Source organism: Excalfactoria chinensis, chromosome 14 (assembly GCF_039878825.1).
Source record: "Excalfactoria chinensis isolate bCotChi1 chromosome 14, bCotChi1.hap2, whole genome shotgun sequence".
NCBI classification, from domain to species: Eukaryota; Metazoa; Chordata; class Aves; order Galliformes; family Phasianidae; genus Excalfactoria; species Excalfactoria chinensis.
The window spans coordinates 1102414-1120422 of NC_092838.1; the positions used below are offsets into that span (position 1 = coordinate 1102414).

The following is an 18009-nucleotide window of genomic DNA, read 5'->3' on the forward strand; positions in this document are numbered from 1 at the left end:
CTTGCAGAGTCCTCTTGACTGAAATCCCTGCCTGGGTTTGACCCGGGAAAAGGAGAAAAAGAGCAGAATCCTTGAAGGCATCAGCACATCTGATGAAGTGGGCGCTGGAGTTCCAGGCCTGCGGCTGTTGCAAGGATCCAAAATAACACAGCTGGAAGGAGCACACTTCACACCCGGCTTCTTCTAAGGCTGCAGACATAAAGGCAGTGTTACCCTGAGCTGATGTGCTGCAGCCTTTCATCATTCTTCATGCAGAATCTTCAAAGCAGAATACAAATCTGGAAGGCTTGCCTTGTGAGAAAAACAGGACGTGCATCGCTAGCCTTTAATATACCTTAATTGCTTCAGTGCCTAGAAATACTATTTTTGGGAAGGAAACCAGTTTGGCTAGGACAGCATCATGCAGCCACACACCGATGAGACAAGACCCCAGTTCCCAGCCTGCAATCAGCTGCATCAGTCATGTTTTGGGGAGCCTGCAGCCAGCAGACTCTGCTCTCCTTGCAGGCTCAGAGGAAGAAAGAACAGGGCGAGAAGCTGCCGTGGGTGCTGCTCAGGCTCAGGTCAAATGAACCAGCATCTCCTCTGTGCAACTGGAGGAAGAAGCAATTTATTCTGACAAACAGTGAAAGCCTGCAGCAGGGTTGACTCCTTCTGTCAAACCCGGTGTACCACACTGAGGCTTACGTGCTGGAGCAGCGAGGGGAGGGTACTGGCAGTCAAATGATATATGCATCACTCACCCGGGGAGAGATCAGCAACTCACAAGAACCAGGCTGCAAAAGACACCTGCCTACTTAGCCAGCATCCTGGAGGGTGGCAAGCACAGAGTGTGCTGGCCGCTGCACTTGGATACACACCGAGACAGCTCTCCCTGTGCCCCCATCTGGAGGGATCACATCTCCACCCTTCATCTCAGAAGTGGTTGAACCTTCGGGCACGAGTGCCTCAGAAATGAGACACAGCACTGAGGGGCATTCAGCAACAAGTTGGCCATGGATTGTCCATAGTGCAGGAGGCTGGGAAATAAAAGCTTTCAACTTGTGAAAGATCTGCAGCAAGAAGGATCTGGGATGCTAAGTGTCAGATTAGCCAAAAGAGTACAAGGTAGCAGCACAATGTAACTCCTGCAGCAACGTAACTCCAGCATCCCTTTGATCTCCAGCAAATGCAGACACAACTGTGTCCTCCCTGCCTTGCAACACTTGCTTGGCTTCTTCCTATCAAGTATCTAGGGAGGTTCTGGGCAGGATTGGGAATGACCTTGCCACTCCAGGCTAAGAAATACCACCACAGCCTGAAACAGCTAAAACTGTACACACCTCTATGTAAGTAACTGTGCAGATCTACACCTGCTTTGGAGCCCTGGATTCTCCTCCTGTGGAGGTCTGTGATCCAGACACTGAACAAGGCACTGATAGACCAAGGACTGTGCTCAACCACGAAGCCTACAACAAGTCCAGAAACCAAATAGGAATTTCTCAAATCCTCGCAATGATTATTCACCATCCTCTAAATTACTTGTTAATTAAATGATTTCCAAACCTTTGGATCAAGCCAGTCCTGTCTGCAAACAGCAACAATCACAGAAATCAAGCAGACCAAGAAAAGAGAACTGTTCTCAGCCCAGAAGTCACAGGTCTTGGCAATCAAACTGTGTGAAGACATGAAGGTATGTGCTGCACCACTGCTCAATGCTCAGCCTGTGCCTCATCTAAGCCAGGACTGCTGGGGAAGCCACTTTAGGCAGCACAGCCCCCCCATGCTCTTTCCCAGCCCTTCTGGGATCATACATTTATCTGTATCCCAAAATAAAAAGCAGCTGGGGTCGCATCTGAGCACTGCTAACAGGAAGATGAAAGACTGAATCAGACACTCCTCTTTTTCCACTGACACTGTCTTTATGGGCTCTTCTTCCCATTACTACATACACAGCTCCTTTAATTGTCAATTTTCTACAGGTGGTGAAGTTCCAGATGTTCCTGGGAGGCTTTTCCAACTTTATTTATTTTATTTAAATAACAGGGGCATATGGTTTATTACAGCTATTAAAGGGTTTGTGTGTATATGTGGAGAGAATCTGAAGAGAACAAAATAAGCATCCAAACCTGGGACTTGGTGAGCTACCAGGACCTCTGAGTACCCCAACACCAGCACCTGGCCACAGGTGAGAAGAGGCAAGGGAAGGAGCAAGAAACTGAAGTCATGAAGCTGCTCTCTCTGAGGAGCTGGGACAGCTTCAGCAAGATGGGCGGACTCCTGAGACCAAAAGACAACCAATTCCTCCCATTTAGCCACCTGCACTTGAGGTATACCTGAACAGTCACTCCAAAAGCAATCCCTGTGGAGGAAAGAAATCAGGATGACGAGGAAGCTCTGCTTGCTGTTTTCATTTCCCTAACCACCTTTAAGCCAATGCAGGAATTTCTTTTCAAGTGAGGGTTTGCAGTCTGCCTCAGAGGAGCCTGCGCTCCCTGAACAGAGCAGGGCAAGGACGAGGCAACCATCTGGAGTTGTCAGAGCCCTGCAGTCCCCAGACACTGCAGACACTGCAGGCCCTGCGCTTCTCGGCACAAATCCCAGCTCTTCCAAACCCCCAGATCTCAGGGCTTTGCACTGCGGTTCTGCAGGTTTTGCCTTTCCCTTTTGCATCTTCGTTTCTTCATCAGTACAAAAAACCCTACTGACCTCAAGCAGACCCATCCCTGCAGCTTCCAACACCTTACCAGGGTTATAAGAACCCAAACTGTAAAATGCCTTTGAAGCCTCACAAACAGCAACGATGAGGCTAAGATGAAGGCACCCATAATACTGGGCCTTAACACTGTGCACAGCCTGTAGATGATAAAGGTGTTCTGCATCAGAAGAGCACCTGCATGGGCCAGGTCTGGAGGAAGAAGCCCATCAGTTGGGATGAAGACCATTTACAATCATCTTTAAGAAAAGGGAACAATTTCAGATGTCACGCAGCTGAACAACAGCGACATACACATTCATCCTACCATCCTCTCCCACGTTCAGCACTATTTCACACCACCTTCTGAAACACCAGGTCCCATAGGCTAGGCAGACTGAGGGCCACAGCTGGGAAGAGCCAGGAAAAGCTGATGGGACTGTAAACCAGGGACCCATCCACAGCCCTTACTCCCCATGCAACTTTTCTCCTGTGTGGGGAGATGGAAGAGATTTACCAGCAGACATGAATTCAGCTAAGATTTATCCTGCAATGTGCAGCGCTGTTAAAATAAAGAGTTGGGGAAAAGAAAGAGAGGATGAAAGGAAGGGGAGGGAGGAGAACTGGAGCAAGAACACAGCTCCAAAGCTGTCTGCTTCCATCACTCACACTTCCACAGAATAAATCATACTGCATTCCCAGCTGCTGTGCTCCAGCCTTCACCTCTTGCCTTGCTAATACCTGGGCTCACTTCACAGAGGAGCACACGCACGGTGTGGTTAACAGAAGTCCATCCATCTCCACAAGCAGCTGCAGCCAGGCTTGACACAAATGCTAGAGAATGGCACAAGGGGTCATCTTGAGAGGGCAGGAGGAGGAACACCCCGACTGTCCCTCCCCAACTTTTACCTTCTCACTCCAGCACTGCTCAAACACAAACCCCATTGCTACCCACTAAGGTCAGAGAGGAGCTCCTGCACCTCCAGGAGACCTCCAACTTTGCACACCCATCTGCAGGCAAACGACCTCAGTTCCACCACCAGCAGCTTCAAATGAATGGATCTGAATGCCCATGTGCAGCAGGCCTACAAAGCTCACTTCTCCTTCTCACGTGCCCGAACTTAGGAAGGAATGGTTATCAGCATCTGTTTGGCTTCTCAGAGTGCTGGGTGGGCTTTGGGGAGCGAAAAGGGCCTGGAGCAGAACAGCACCACAGCCTGCTCACACCCCACACTCTGCAGCTACTGTCACCTCCGCTGAGCCAGCAACATGTCCGAGACAAGCCCTGCTCCAGCAGTCAGATGGTAATTACCAGGGAAGTCACTACAATTCATACTGCCCCCAGGAGGCCTCTGGACTCAGTAATTCAGACTGTGGTACTGTTTACTGCCTCCTAAAGATGAAGCATACTTAAGTGAGTGACTTGACAGCTGGAATCTAGAGGATGCTCCCAGCTGGAGCTCGTGCAGTTAACCTTCAGGTTAACACCACCACCAAGTGCCGGCTGAGGCCACACTGAGGCTGCTCCCCACAGCTCAGCAACCCATTTCCACACTGGGACACAGCGCTTCCCAGCACAGAGGGCAGCTCCTGCTCTTCCTTAACACTCCCAGAGCTCTCCAAGCCACGCACATTTCACATTTCAGAAGCAACAAGTGTTTCCACATTTGTCCTTCTCTGCAGGCAGTCAGAGCAGCTGTGGGGTGAGGCAGAAGCCCGGGTTCCTTGGCAGGGAAAGGTGAAGAGGATCCATTTGCTGCAGTTGGAGGCACAAGTGTGAAGGGAGGTGCCAGCACAGCACAGGGCACAACACCAGCTGTACCAGCACCTGGTGAATCAAGGAACCAGGGGACAAAAAGCACCTACACACACATACAGAGTCTCACTTTTGGAAGGAATGTGGGTTAAAATAAGGCCTTCAGGAAGATGAACGATCCTGCTTGTGACCACCTGCACCTCCTTCTCCCCCCACTCTGCCATTAGGGAATGCTATGGAAGGACAGTGGGTGCAGACCTGCCCTCTGCGTCTTGAGAGGCAGTAAGCGCCAGCAAGAGCCAGCCTCCAGCACCTGCAGTGAGCTTGCCATGCTCAAAACGCAGAAACTCAGTTCCCTGCACCTATAAGCTCCAGCATGCAGCACCACCCCACACTGTGTGCCAGAAACAGGGCGCGAGCCCAGGTGTCTGGAGATAAAGCTGAGCTGTGCAGCTCTGTGCAAGGGCAGGCAAGGTGCCTCCGGCTCCCAGCAAGCTGCCAGATCAGCAGCCCCAAAGCACCCCCAGCCCAAACTCTCCTCCCTATCTCAAGCACTGCTCTGAGCCTCCTGCTGCTCATCCCACCACCAGCCAGAAGGGCTGCATTTACAGTTCAGTTCAAGTTTCCTCCTGGTTTCCTCATCCTACTGTAACCTCATAAATACCATCCAAAAGGCAAGAGCAGTTCTTTCGGATCAGCTGCTCACACCACCCCTCCGTGGCCTCCAGCTCCTGCCCCTCACAGGATTTGGTGCTGCTGCAGGCAAAGATGCTGGACGACGCAGAGCACTGCTGGCTGCAGTACTATTGCCCTGCTGTATCCAGGCAGGGTCAGAATGGAGCACAGAGGAGATCCCAGGACAGGCTGCTGAGATGGAGAGACGCTGATAAGGCCATCTCCTCAGGCAAGCTGCAGACCCCTGGGCAGGAGCAGACAGATGTGTCCCTTGTTTTGCAGCCCCGGTTTGCCAAACTGAAACATCATCAAACCACAGCTTATCTTTCCTCTCTGTGTCCTTTGAACAAGCGTCCTTTTATTCGTGGCAGTCCCACACAGCAAGACAGTTTCACATGAGCAAACAAAGGCCTCACAGGGTTTGCTCAGCATGTGCTGCCTCGTCCCAGCACACACCAGCACCGGCCCCAAGCCCAGACCGAATCAGCATCACCTCGGTGCTGGCAGCCAGGGATGGAGGCAGGCTAAAAGGGACTGCAGCTTCACACATTCTCCTCCCCACTTCTGAATCACATTAGTCAGAGACGCAAGACCAGAGCGACTGGTGTTAAACTGGATCAAATTACCAGTGGGGGGAAATCCAGCAGCAACTGGTGCCTGCTACGTTTGGAAGGAAGGAATGAGCTCCAAAACAAGCCTGGAAGACAGAGGGCAGCTGGCAGCACTGAACAGCACAGAGGGGCAGGGAGCTCCCTGGGAGCAGGCAGCAAGTTGGTCCTGCCTTCAGGCCCCACTGTCGAGCCCAGAGCAGCAGGAGCACAGCCCTAACTTAAGGACATCTCCCTGCAGGACAAACACTGCATAACATCAGGTGGAAGGGAGTGTGGCTCCTCCCTGGCTCTTTCAAGGGACTCTGCTCCACATACTGCATGCCCTTCACTAGCTCCCTCCTTGCAGCACTCAGGCTCCTGAACAACTGCTGTCACCGCATCCATTCATCAGCTCCTGCAGGAGGACAGAGGCTTCTCCAACAACTCCAGGCTACAAGCACGACACCTCTCCAGGGGCCAAGGGATTACACTTGGCCAGGCTTCTGCCTCTGCAGCAAGAGAAAAGCCAAAGGAGCAAGGCAGAAGTGCTGCTCTAGAAAACATCCTGCTTTGGCTCCTTTTACTCTTAAAAAATGAACAATAAATTCACTTCCTGCCAATCCACCTCCCAGCTCATCCCCAGTATATGCACACCTGGGAACAACCTGCTCCAAATACAACACCCAAGTGTTCTCCCAGGTCCTCCCAGCATGGGTGGCTGTCCCTTCACAGCAAGACTGCAGCTCCAGGATCCCTTCCTAGAAGTGGGGAAGAGGACAGGACCACGGATCTGGCCATAGCCAAAGATGGATACCAACCTCCTGCATGCACAGCCACATCCTGAGAGCACCAAAGCAAAACTACACAATTCCTGCACCAGGATAAGGACCTGAGCCTATATCCTTGCACCTGGACAAGGACCTGACCCTACCTTTGTGAACAAAAGGGCTCAGCTATCACAGTCTCTCCCTGTCCCAGCTTTTACTGCCCTTGCTGGAAACAGAGATGAGGAATGTGGCCTGGAGGCAAGGAGCAGCAGAAGGAGAGAAAGGGAAATTTGTCCTCACAGCACTGGGGGCATTTGGGTTCACATGACAAAGTTTTTACTACTCTGTGCCATCCTCTGATTTCTTTACAGCTCCAGAGCTATAAATAGCCTCAATTTAGACAATTAAGAGGCTTTGAGAGGAAACGGACTGCTGGAACAGCCAGAGTGGAAAGCGGATGGGCAGGGATGGAAGCCACAGCACGACGTGCTGCCAGCTCCTCAGCACTGCATGCTTTCTGGGGCAAGGCACCATTCCAGCTGCCACGTGCTTTGGTGAGAACTGGCAAACGGTTCCAAGCCCGATGCTCCCACCGAGCAGGTACCCACAACAACCCGCAGATAAGCCAGAATTCATCTGGAATACAAACACAGCTACCGTGGGTTTATTTAAAAATAAAATCACAAGGCTGCTGCTTCCATCACCAAGGCCCCTTTGCTGCTCCCATGTTCAGATGTCCCAAGCAGACAGGGCTGGAGACCACCAGTATCAGCTCTTGAGTCACCACAGCTTCCTCCCAGCTTCCAGCACACCTCCAACACCACACAGCATTGATTTCTTCCCTCACTCCTATCCTCACAGAAGCCTCCCCCCAAGAGCAGCCCACTCGTGAAGCACTCCCATCCCTGTTTTCCTAACAAGGAAGATGTGCATGCATCCCAGAGGCACGGCACACACCACAACAGGCCTGGCTCTGTGCTGGCCTTCAGCAGCCAAACATTAGGAGCTCTGAAGGTGGCTGCAGGCAGGGGCAGGAAACCAGCAGGAAAAGCAAAGTCTATCCCAGAACTCCTGGCCAGCCTCAGACCGACTCCCCAGTACTCCACTTCCTTCCTGCACCGGAGGGCTCCAGGGATGCAAAGAGGCGAACACAACTACTTGGACTGCTCCTATTTACTTTTTTGTCTTGTTTAAGAAGAGTGCATTAATCTGTTTCTCTCTGGAAACCAAGCAGCTGCTGCTGCTTCACCCCGTTGCTGCACCAGCCTCACCATGGGAACCGTGGGGACTTTGATGCCTGGCAGCCCGGCTGATCTCAGCACGTCTTTTGAACCCGCTTCCATAATCACTGCCTAAAGCAAGTCCTTCCCACGCAGAGGCTGCTCGGTGAATCATGGCCAGCTATTTTCCTGTCTCCAGGAACCACGCAGCACTCAGCCGGGATGAGCTCTCTCCTTCAGCACGGGAAAAGCATAATTCTCACCAAACCGCTCCTAACAGGACACTGCCTTTATCTGCACAAAGAGCAGCAGTTCCTGTGCTTGCCCCAACATCCGCCCCGCTGCGGAGGCTGGCTGTGCAGGAAATGTACTGCTACAAATTAGGATTTCACGTCATTTCTCCAGCTCCAGCAGGCTGCAGCCTCAGACTGGGGAGCAGCAGGCACAGCCAGCACACACCGGGCTGCACAAACATTGCCCTGCAGCACTGATTTGCACTGCCAGCTCCTGAATGGCACTGCTGACCATGCACAGGAATACCAGGGCAGTCTGCTGCCATTTCCATACCTTCCCCAACTCATCTGGGGAAAAGAGGAGAAAGCAGCAGCTTGGAGGGAGTCATCCTGCAGGAATGGCCCGATTCTGTTTGCAGGATCCCACCCACAAGAGCTGCAGGTCCAAGCAGGATGGCCAGCCCTGCAGGCTGGGACACACAGCAGTGGCGGTGGGGATCTGCACAGAACAGCCTTTGAAGGCCCCTTAGGCATTGCCAGAACTCAGACACATGACTGAGAGCAAAGACAACAACCAATTGCTTCCAAGCCATTATAAGCCCAACGAGGAAACCCCAGGCAGGAGCAGAGCGTGACACTGCATGCCTTGGGGTCTCCCCAAATCATACAGTAGACAAGTGAACCTGCTGGGACTGACAGCAGCAACAAAAACAAGGACTACACCACAAACAGGACACGACCACCACAGCAAACACCTCCAGTGGAAAGCCACAATGGCTCGGGGACACTCGGAAGCAAGCAGCTATTCCTAAAACACTAATGGCTCCAAACGGACTCAAGCAAGTACAGACACCCAACCAGGCTGGCATCTACAGAAAGCAGGCTTCAGGCAAAGGCTCAGATAGTGTTAGCATTAAACACGGCAGTCTCTGTAGTCAAGCCCCTGGGCTGGGGATTTTTAGCTGCTTTCAGCATACCTCTCAGCCTAACAGAGCCTGAATGCAGCGCACAGCCCTCCAACAGGAGGAAATATTCCTCACTCTCAGGTGGCTGATGGGGAACGAGCACAGCCAAATGACTCAGAGACACGTCTTGAGATGCTGATCTTATCAAGGAGGGACAGAAAGTGAGAGTAGGAAACGGTGAGCTCTATTTCAGGTTCATTCTGATTTGGTGTGTTTTGTTTCCCATGATCTGGTATTCAGAGCATTTCACTGCACTTTTATGAGAACGGCATCTCTTGCTCTTTTAAGTTCAAAGACCCTTGCTGCTTCTCACACTCAACCTGGAGTCATAATGCTGCATCTTTGACAGTTACAGTTAGTCGGGAGGTGAAAAGGGAGCCACAAGAAGGCGGCAAGCATGTTAAAGGAATGGAGATTCCATTCCCAGGCAGACACCTTCACCGCTGGGGTGAGTGAGGAAGAGGTGGGATGAGTCCTGCAGCTATTCTGCAGGAGACACTGGCAGTCTGCTAAATAAAATGAGGCTTGGCACCACTCCTATCAGAAGAAATTCAGCCCTGAGTTTCACAAGGACAAGAACTGAGCCTCTGGATAAGAGCCGACACTCAGCAGGACGCAAAGCCACTCATCCCCACTGCGCTGCCCTGGGTTGAAGCTGAGAGGTAAGCAGGTAAGCAGGCTCCTTCCCCTTCTCCTTACCTTCGCAGCCGGTGGTGTAAATTCTGTTGCTGCCGCGTTATAAGGTCACTTTCCCAAACAGGACCACCATGACTACTCCTATACCAGCCCACAGCTGGGTGCCCTGGGTAGGGTGGGCTAGTGAAGCCATGGTCCGACTCCGTCTCTGCGGCCAGCGATGAGGCAGAGCTCCCCATGGTTCCCCCCCACCCAGGCCACGCAGAGCTTTATCCTAGGTTAGGTCCAAGCCAGTGGCACAGGCAGTTCGGGTGGGATAGGCGAGGCGCTGCGGCATGAGCTGCTGTAAGGTTCCAGACTCACTGGAGAAAGGAAGGTCGGTTCTGATCAAGAGTTGAAAAAACAAAGAGAAAAGGAAAAAAAATAAAAAGAAAAAAAAAGAAAAAAAAGGAAAAAGAGAGAAATGTAAGGTATGATTTCAGCAACACCCCTCCAGCCTTAGAAGCCTGTTAGTGCATGCTCTGACCAGGACCGTGTCACTGAAGCCTGCTTTAGCTGCCTGGAGATGGGGAGCACAGGGCTGCAGCAGAGGATCTCCCCAGGGAAGAACCAGGAGTTTCCAGGCTCAGGTTTGCCTGCAGGGAGGATGTATGCATGTAAAACTAAACATCCTCCTTCTCCTGCTTCCCACTAACACTGCAGGTTCCTTCTTTTCACCCCCTCTCTTTCACGCTTCTTAGAATCTCACAGTCAAACCCCTACAACGTTTCTTGTCCTCTGACATTCAAAGAAGTTTAAACATATATGACTCCTTAAAGGAGAGAGGCATGGCAACCTGGATGTGTGTCAGAAGGAACGGATCAAGGCAACGTTTAACAGAGAGAAAAGAAGAAACAAGGGAGAAGAAAAAATTAGCACAGCTGAGCTTATTCAATTACCCACCAGGATTTACAGAGATGAATGAACTGCAGAAAGACCTTTGCGAAGAATCCACTTTGCACAGCGAAAAGGCTGAAACAAAGATTCCTAAAATACAGCCTTTCAATCCCAGGGTTGTTCTAAGGGACCAAGAAAGGCCTTGATAGATAACAGCCTCTCAAACGCAGCAGCTCAAGGAGCAGGTGCAGTTTTGCTACAAGCTTAATACTGAAATGTGCCTGCATAAGGCCATTAACTGAAGAACATTAGCTACTTTGTCATGGGGCCTTTTCTGTAACCTGCAAAGCCTGTGCTAAGGAAACAGAACTGGTAAAAAGAAAAGCTCAAGAACACAATTTTCCCTCCCTCGATCACCTCGCTGTAATTGGTCTGACTAATTGCTGTGCGTCAGGCAGACTGAAGACAACACATCTCCACGCTGAGCTCCCCGCACAACAGCAGGACTTTGATTTCTTGCAGGTCCATCCAACGTGGATCCCTGGCACTTCCTCTCTCATTTCCTCCAACTCAGGCGATTAGTTTGCAACAAATCTGATTTCCTGGCTAACAGAAAGCAGTGATGTGACGGGAAGCATCTCCCAGTGTCATCAGCTCAAGTCTGACTGAGTCAGCCCGGTTTCACACCCTGCTAAGAGAACAAACTGCCTCACCTTAAGAGTTGTGTTTTCCCCACAAGAAAAAATGCAAAGTAAAAGCAAGTTGGGCAGAAACGCAGCCCTGCAGAGTTCACTCCAGGCAGTGCCAAGCAGAAGGTGGGATGCTCAGTTTGTTAATAGCCTTCTCCCCTGCACGGAGCCAAACCGCCTAACGAAGCCATTCCACAGGCTGGATCGAGATTGTTTCCTCCTCTGAGTGCTGAGCTGCAGAAGCAGAGCCCTTTGCTTCTTCCTCCTACGTGCAGAAGTGGCAGTTTTAGCTCACCACAACAGGCACAAGACGTGCCTGCTGCCGGCATCGCTGCTGGCTCCCAACGCGTCGCTCACGTCTCAGCCCTTCGCCCTCCTCAGCTCTGCACCAGGGACCCGAGCGTGCTGCAGGAAGGAGAGAGGCTGGGAATCCTGCTTTAAAACCCTGCGGTAAAACCCCACAGTGGGTGGAGCTGGGCAGGGAACTATAAATAGGTGCAGGATAACCCTGCTAAGTCCTGGTGATCTCCAAGACTGTCTGGTCTAAGTGGGCTGCTTGGCTGCGAGCGCTGCGTGAAATCGGATTTCTCTGGGCAAAGCAGTAAATCCTGCTCTCCAGGGTTACCCTTCGCACCAGGTGAGAGCGGCCCGCAAACAGTGCACAGAGGGGAGCACTGAATGGAGTCCGTTTGTAAACAGGAGGAGAGGCACTGCTGCAGCTCAATGCAAAGCACGTACCTGCTTGCCACGCTGAGCCAGAAAACGCCTTCGGCCAACAATAAGCAAAGGAAGAGTCTGCAAGATGGAAAGATGAGAATGCAAACTACACCTTGGCAAGGGAAGGGGTCAATTAAAAGAGGTTACAAAGAGGAAAGCCTCTCTCAAAGCACTGAGCTTTATATTTAGGGGCTTCTCCCACTGGGCAAGGAGACACCCCAGGAGATGCCCCATGCAGGTACACAGCCTGTGCTGAGCAGGGCAGACCTCAGCCCCAGGAGGGGAGCAAACTGCCAACAGCTTCTCTGCCTTGGCACGAAGGAACAGGATTTTCCTAATAAATAAAGCACTGCTTCCACCTACCTCATCAGGACAGGAAGCAACAAAGCGAACAGATTGAAGTGTCTTGGGAAGGGTGGAACTCATTCATGGAAATGAGCAGTTAAGCACCTTAGTAAGATGCTGAGTTGGGATTTCGGGTTTTTTTTACCCCTTGCAGCTGCAATAATTATCAGGTTTCAACTGACACTGCTTAACTGCTCCCAAAATACTGCGTCCAAAACTAAAATAGATTTCATCTTTCTGCTTCTAAGTCACTTGCATGCATTCCTGCTGGTTTGCAAGGCAGACCCTTCCCCAAATTGCCACTGATACCAGGAGCAACAGGAACTGGCAGCAAGCTCAGCACAGCAGAGCTTCCCTGCAGAGGTTGCTCCTGCTGTTGGGGGAGCAGAGCAGCTGCCTGGGTGCAGGATGAGCTCTATGCCTCAACACCAGCCAGCAGGTTGGGTCCCAGCCCTTCTGCCACAGCACGCAAAGCCAAGCACAGTTGCCCTCGGTCACCGTGCCTTCCAAAGTAGACTTCCAAAGTAGGCCTCCTGTTACAACACAGTGGCTGCCACTACCAGCCCTTCTCTTCAATCAGCTGTGTGCATGTCCCTGCCTTGGGCATAAGAAAGGTTGGACCTGCTATCACCTTCAGGAGCCAGGCTCTCTGCTCTCACTCATTGCACTCATACAACCTGCTTCTTGCAAGCAGAAACCATTCCTGAGATATCCCCACCTAAACAGCTAGAGGTCAGGCATAGGTAACTAAGGATGGACATAGTATAGAGACCTGATGGTGTCATACCAACTGAGCAAGCGAAAGCAGCTCAAGCATTTGTGTACAGAGCAAGTGACAAGCAGCCAAGCTCCTTGCTGCTCAGTGCAGAGTGGCAAAACCTGTGTGTGTGCAAAGCCAGGCATGGGCACCAAGCTGAGCATCACCTGCATTCACCGTGCTGAGAGGACCTCGATAAAAGAAGAGACAGCAGGGAAGGATGGGAGAACAAGCTCTCTTTTTCTCCACAAGGCAGGAAAAGAGCAGACAAGCAGTAAGACATCCATGTGAGATAGAAGCAGGCCAGACTGAAATCCAAGATGCTAAACCCCAACTCAAGGAGAGCTCTATGGCTCAAGCACAACAAAAGCTCCCACAGCTGCCAGCAAGACCCATGCTGCAAAACAGCCAAGCAAACCAAACGCCCCATGCTGATCAGGTAAGTGTCTTACACAAAGCTGGAGTCTTGGTGACAAGAAATGGAGTTTTGCTGCTCTATCTTCCTGCCCTCATTTACTGAGCCAGCACTATAAGACAGCCCAAGTGCTGCAGCCTTGGCAGGAAATTCAGCTGTCAGAAAGTTCCAGTTCCTCGTGAAGTTGCTGGAAGGGAAAGGTGGGAAAGTCCCTCCAAGAACAGACTGAGGCATAGGTCTAACAGGAAGGACAGCCCAGTGCGAAGCTGTTTCAGCCTTTGGGCTCCAGCACAGAACTTCCCTCATGACTCGGGGCATAGTCCTGTGATTCAAGGCACTGCTCCACCTGCCAGGGCCAAGAAGCACTCAGGCTCACAAGGCACAGGGATGCCAGGTGTTACACAGCACCACAAGTGGGAGGGCAGGGAGATGGAGAAAAGGGAAAAGCTTACCCACTCAAATGTTCATTATGGAGCAGTAGGGCTGGGGGGAGAGAGGCCAGTGAGGATTCCTGGCCCAAGATGAAAATCTAGGGGACTGGAAGCTACAAATAAGCTGTTTTCCTAATCACAGCAAGAAACAAATTGGTGATCCACTTGTGGAGATCTAATTAAATGAAATTAGGTGCCTGGACACAGTTTTCTAGATAGGCTATTAACGAGGTAACAAGATAATTTAACCTGGAAACCTGGACCAGCACATAACAGCACCTCATACTCAAGTCCAGAACAGCAGCACACCTTTCTGGCCACAGACATGAACATGCAAAGGCAAGCCTGAGGATCTTTACCTTCTTTCAGCTGCCTTGAAACAGGTTCTGGCCCAACTTTAACACAGAAGAAACACATACACGTCAGCTGAGTTGGGCTGAGCTGCACTCAATGCCCAGCACTGACTCTTCATAAGTATGCAGGCAGAGGAAGAGGCGTCCAAAGCCTGAAGCAAAAGATTGATAGGAAAAGTAGATTTATTGCAGAGCCAGCTTAGCCACAAAGCAATTAGCGTCAAAGCCTGAAAAGTTTCCTCTTCTCCCTTGCACAGCACACTGTAAAGCAGTGATAGATTACCCAGTAAGCTATTGGAAATCTACCACGGTCACTTTGAGAGTGGGGATTATACAGATTTGAAAGGGGAAATCAACATCTTAACTACAAGCTATGGTGAAGACAGCAGACAGGAAGGCTTCCTCAAAACGAAGGTTAGCTTCAAACCCACCTCCATCACTGAAGAATGGGAAGGCCCATCTGAATAAGCACGAGAAACAGCAACAAAGGCCCAGCAGAAGCATGGTCTGGATTTGCACAGAATAAAAACAAAAACAAACAAATTTCTACAGCCGGGTGCTCTATTAAGTCAATTAGCATTACTTCAGTGAAGTGCAACAGGGCAACTGGTATCTTCCAGTTTACTGGCCAACTGTGGCTGCCTTTGGAGTGCAGTGTTAACAGAAGCGCACGTGGGCTGGCACGGCTCATCTCATTAGCAACATCGCAGTAATGCCACAGACAGAGACACAAGGGGAAGAAACAAAACAAGACAAGCCACAGCATCCAGTCTTGGGAAGCTTTACCCAACAGATCTAATTTCCAGACCTTTTTCCTCCGTGCATTTATAAGCCTGGCAGCAGAGCTCCGTCATCCTCCTCAGCCCACAGACTACCCCAGCTACCAAACATGCCAGGCTGAAAAATCACCCTGACAGACTGCCTGCTGAGACCAGTCTCACCGTGAAAACCAGGAAGCCTTTATTTGCTGCTACTGATATGCTACGGCTTTAACAGGAAGCAGCATAAGCAGGGATGCTTTGCAGGAAAAACACACACATGGGCCCCTTGCCAGGAAAATGCATCTTGAGTAACACGTGTGCTCTTAGTTTCCTTTTCTTTCTTTCCCCCCCAGATAGGTTTAACTAGACACTGGGTTACCCAGCAGCAATAAAACGTTTTCTTCCCCTTCTCACTTACAGCAGAGTGTTGATTGGTAAACAGCAGATCTTCCAGTCTGAGGCTGTGCCAGCCTGTGCAGAACAGAACTGTTGTTATTGCACATTCACAGCTAGAGATAAACACGAGTAAGAGCCAGGCACTGGCTCTCCAATACATTTGCTTTATCAAGTTCACCTTGATTCAACCATTTCTAACAACATCTCTCCCTCCTGAAGGGGCAAGATTGCAAAAGTAGCAAGGACAAACATTAAAAGAAGACAGAAGCGACAGTAATGCAAAAAGTGCCCCTTTGTACTCACTGACACCCCAACCGAGCTCAGAGCTCCACCTGCACTTACGACAGTCAAAAGCACAACGTGGAAATAAACAGGCCCAACAAAGCCAATCTCCCAGAAAGAAACAGCAGAAAAACAAAACAGCTTTCACATATCTCAGGATAAATCTACACCGTGAGCCACGGCTGTTGCAGGACGTAAAGGTTACAACGAACCAGGGAAGGAAAACAAAATTTGCAAGTCATCTCTCATCTGCAAGACGACACTGCTGTGGCACAAGAACAAGAAACCAGCCCAGGAGAACTGGATGCTGGAAGTCAGAGGAGAGTTTCTAACCTTTCAGAGTGGAGATCTCTGGACCAACTGCTGCAGAAGTGCTGGGGAAAAAGCACGCAGTTAGTTCCAGCAGTTAGCTCCTGGTACAGTTCATGACCTGCACAAGATGACCGCCTTCAATGGTGTTGAACTGGATTTGACCCAGGAGCTCCCTCCTGGTCTCTGAGAAAGGCAGGTCTCAGCTGCGTGTCATCAGCCACTTGAGTTCATGGAGAGTCACAGATGCCCAAGCATAGCACAAATGCAAGGTCATACCCAAAAGGACATCAGGGATTGTATCTTCCCATCATGCTAAGCCGACAGATAAGCAGATGAAGAGCTGGCCACTGAAGAAGGGAGGGGAAGAGAGTTGCAACAAGAAGTGCGGTCTCAGAGCCAGTGAAAGCCCAGGGCACAGACATGAAAAGCAGTCTCAGAGGAAGAGGGAGGAGGAGATGTCCCCTGAGCACACTGTCCCCAGACACAGCTTTAATTCAACAGAGATTAGGCAGACAGTAAATGTGTAATTCACCCAAACCACGTCCAGTTGCATTCCTTTACTAGAGACAAATCCCAGTCTTCAGTGCACTGCCACGTCCAAGCCAAAAAAAGCCTCCTTTCACAGGGGCAGCAGAACCACGTGCCTCCTTCTGCCACTTTAACACAGTTTAGACTTTCCTTGCTTTAATCAAACATCATGTCCCAATTTCCAATCAACCAACCTCAATTTAAGCCACCACATTTCCGGCTGTGCCTCAAGCAAGCACAGAGGTAGGATGAGCCTGACAGCCAACAGTAGCATTTGGCATTTCCATCACAAACAACCAGGAGATAAAAGAAGCGCTGAGAACTTCACCAGGAACACAGGGAACTGGGAAGGGACAGGGAGAATGAACCTGAGGGGGCATGCAGAGCATGCCTCAGTGCTGTAACCTTAAGGAAAAGCACCAAATTCCTGCCCACTTCTCTCTTCCACCTCTAGATTTGGTAGCAATAACATCCAGTATAACTGAAGTGATATAGATACAATGGTGCCTGACACCACTATAACATTCCCCTTTCCTCCCTGGAATAATCATACCGGTTTGCTGTCTGCTTCACCATACAGTTACACCAATACAGCTGAAGCCATAGGATGCATTCAATTACACAGGGCCTTAAGCAGTACTCGCCCATGAGAGCAATTATTTGAACAAATATAACCATCACATGAGGAAAATGTTAAGCTCCAGATGAGGGGGCTGAAAACTAACGCAGATGCTTTCAGGAAGCTGTAGCACAGCAGAGCCAGCCCCAAAAGGCCAACCCACGTACCTCCAGCACAGCCACATCAGCTTAGATCAGTTGAATGCAGGATCTACACCACCAGAACAGCTCCCCTCTGCATGGGATGTCCCAGGCACACCCTGAGCACGAGCTCAGCCTCCGTGTGCTCACCTGGCCCTGGCCCTGCAGGGCAGGCTCTGAACCACCAAACTGAAAGCAGCCAAGCTTTCAAACAAAGCACCTTGCTGTGCTCATGCTGGGAACTGCCACGGCACTGCAGCCACCACAGGAAATGCAATGCAGAATTTCTTCCATTAGTTCTCTCACCCATGCATTGCCTCAAACACATCCTCAGTCGGGCACACAGATTCCACGGCTTAAGGCTGCAATGACCACACGCTTTCCCTTCTACTCTCAGTTTCCTCTTTACTACAAGAAAACCAGGGTAGGCCAGCACCCCTGCCCATAAGACTGCATGGCCCTCACACAGACAGAGCAAGAATGCTCGGAGAAGGAATTAAAACAACACAGAAAGACAAGAGGCACAGGAAAGAAGCAGCAGGGGTAACCACGATCACAAAACAGAGGAGAAAAGGCCTTTTTTCCTCCCAGTCCCTCCCAGCCCAGCACAGAGCCAGCTGCAGCCAGAAAAGCCTCTCACCCAAAGCAGTTCAGCTCTGCGGGTGCGATGCCCAGTTGGTGTGAGCTCAGCCCGGTGTCCCTGGAATGGAACGGCTGCTGCAGGCGCCAGCTGCACGGCCCGCTTGGAGGAGCATGCTAGATGGTCTGCACAGAGCCCTGGCAACGTGCTGCGCCTGCCAGGAGGAGCGGCAGCTGCACCAGGCTGGGGAACAGAGAGGAGAAACACATCAGAATAAGGGCTGCTGAGCCTG

The 18009-nt window shown here is 50.9% G+C and overlaps 1 protein-coding gene across 12 annotated transcripts in view; it reads right to left on the reverse strand.

The window, feature by feature from the left end:
• Nucleotides 1–18009, reverse strand: part of CAPN15 (calpain 15) — a 38846-nt gene that overhangs the window by 16971 nt on the left and 3866 nt on the right. For 3 of the 12 annotated variants that reach the window (XM_072349380.1, XM_072349382.1, XM_072349374.1), the window contains 5 exons: nt 17778–17960; nt 15872–15912; nt 15279–15331; nt 14106–14251; nt 9580–9899 (listed from right to left, as the gene is read on the reverse strand). In XM_072349380.1, the coding sequence (XP_072205481.1) occupies nt 9580–9755 (176 nt within the window). In that variant the 5' untranslated portion in view covers nt 9756–9899; nt 14106–14251; nt 15279–15331; nt 15872–15912; nt 17778–17960. Of the gene's footprint in view, nt 1–9579; nt 9900–11105; nt 11225–11819; nt 11877–13352; nt 13503–14105; nt 14252–15278; nt 15332–15871; nt 15913–17777; nt 17961–18009 lie in introns of those variants that run through there. The other 9 variants (XM_072349377.1, XM_072349376.1, XM_072349375.1 and 6 more) reach the window with 9 other exon arrangements.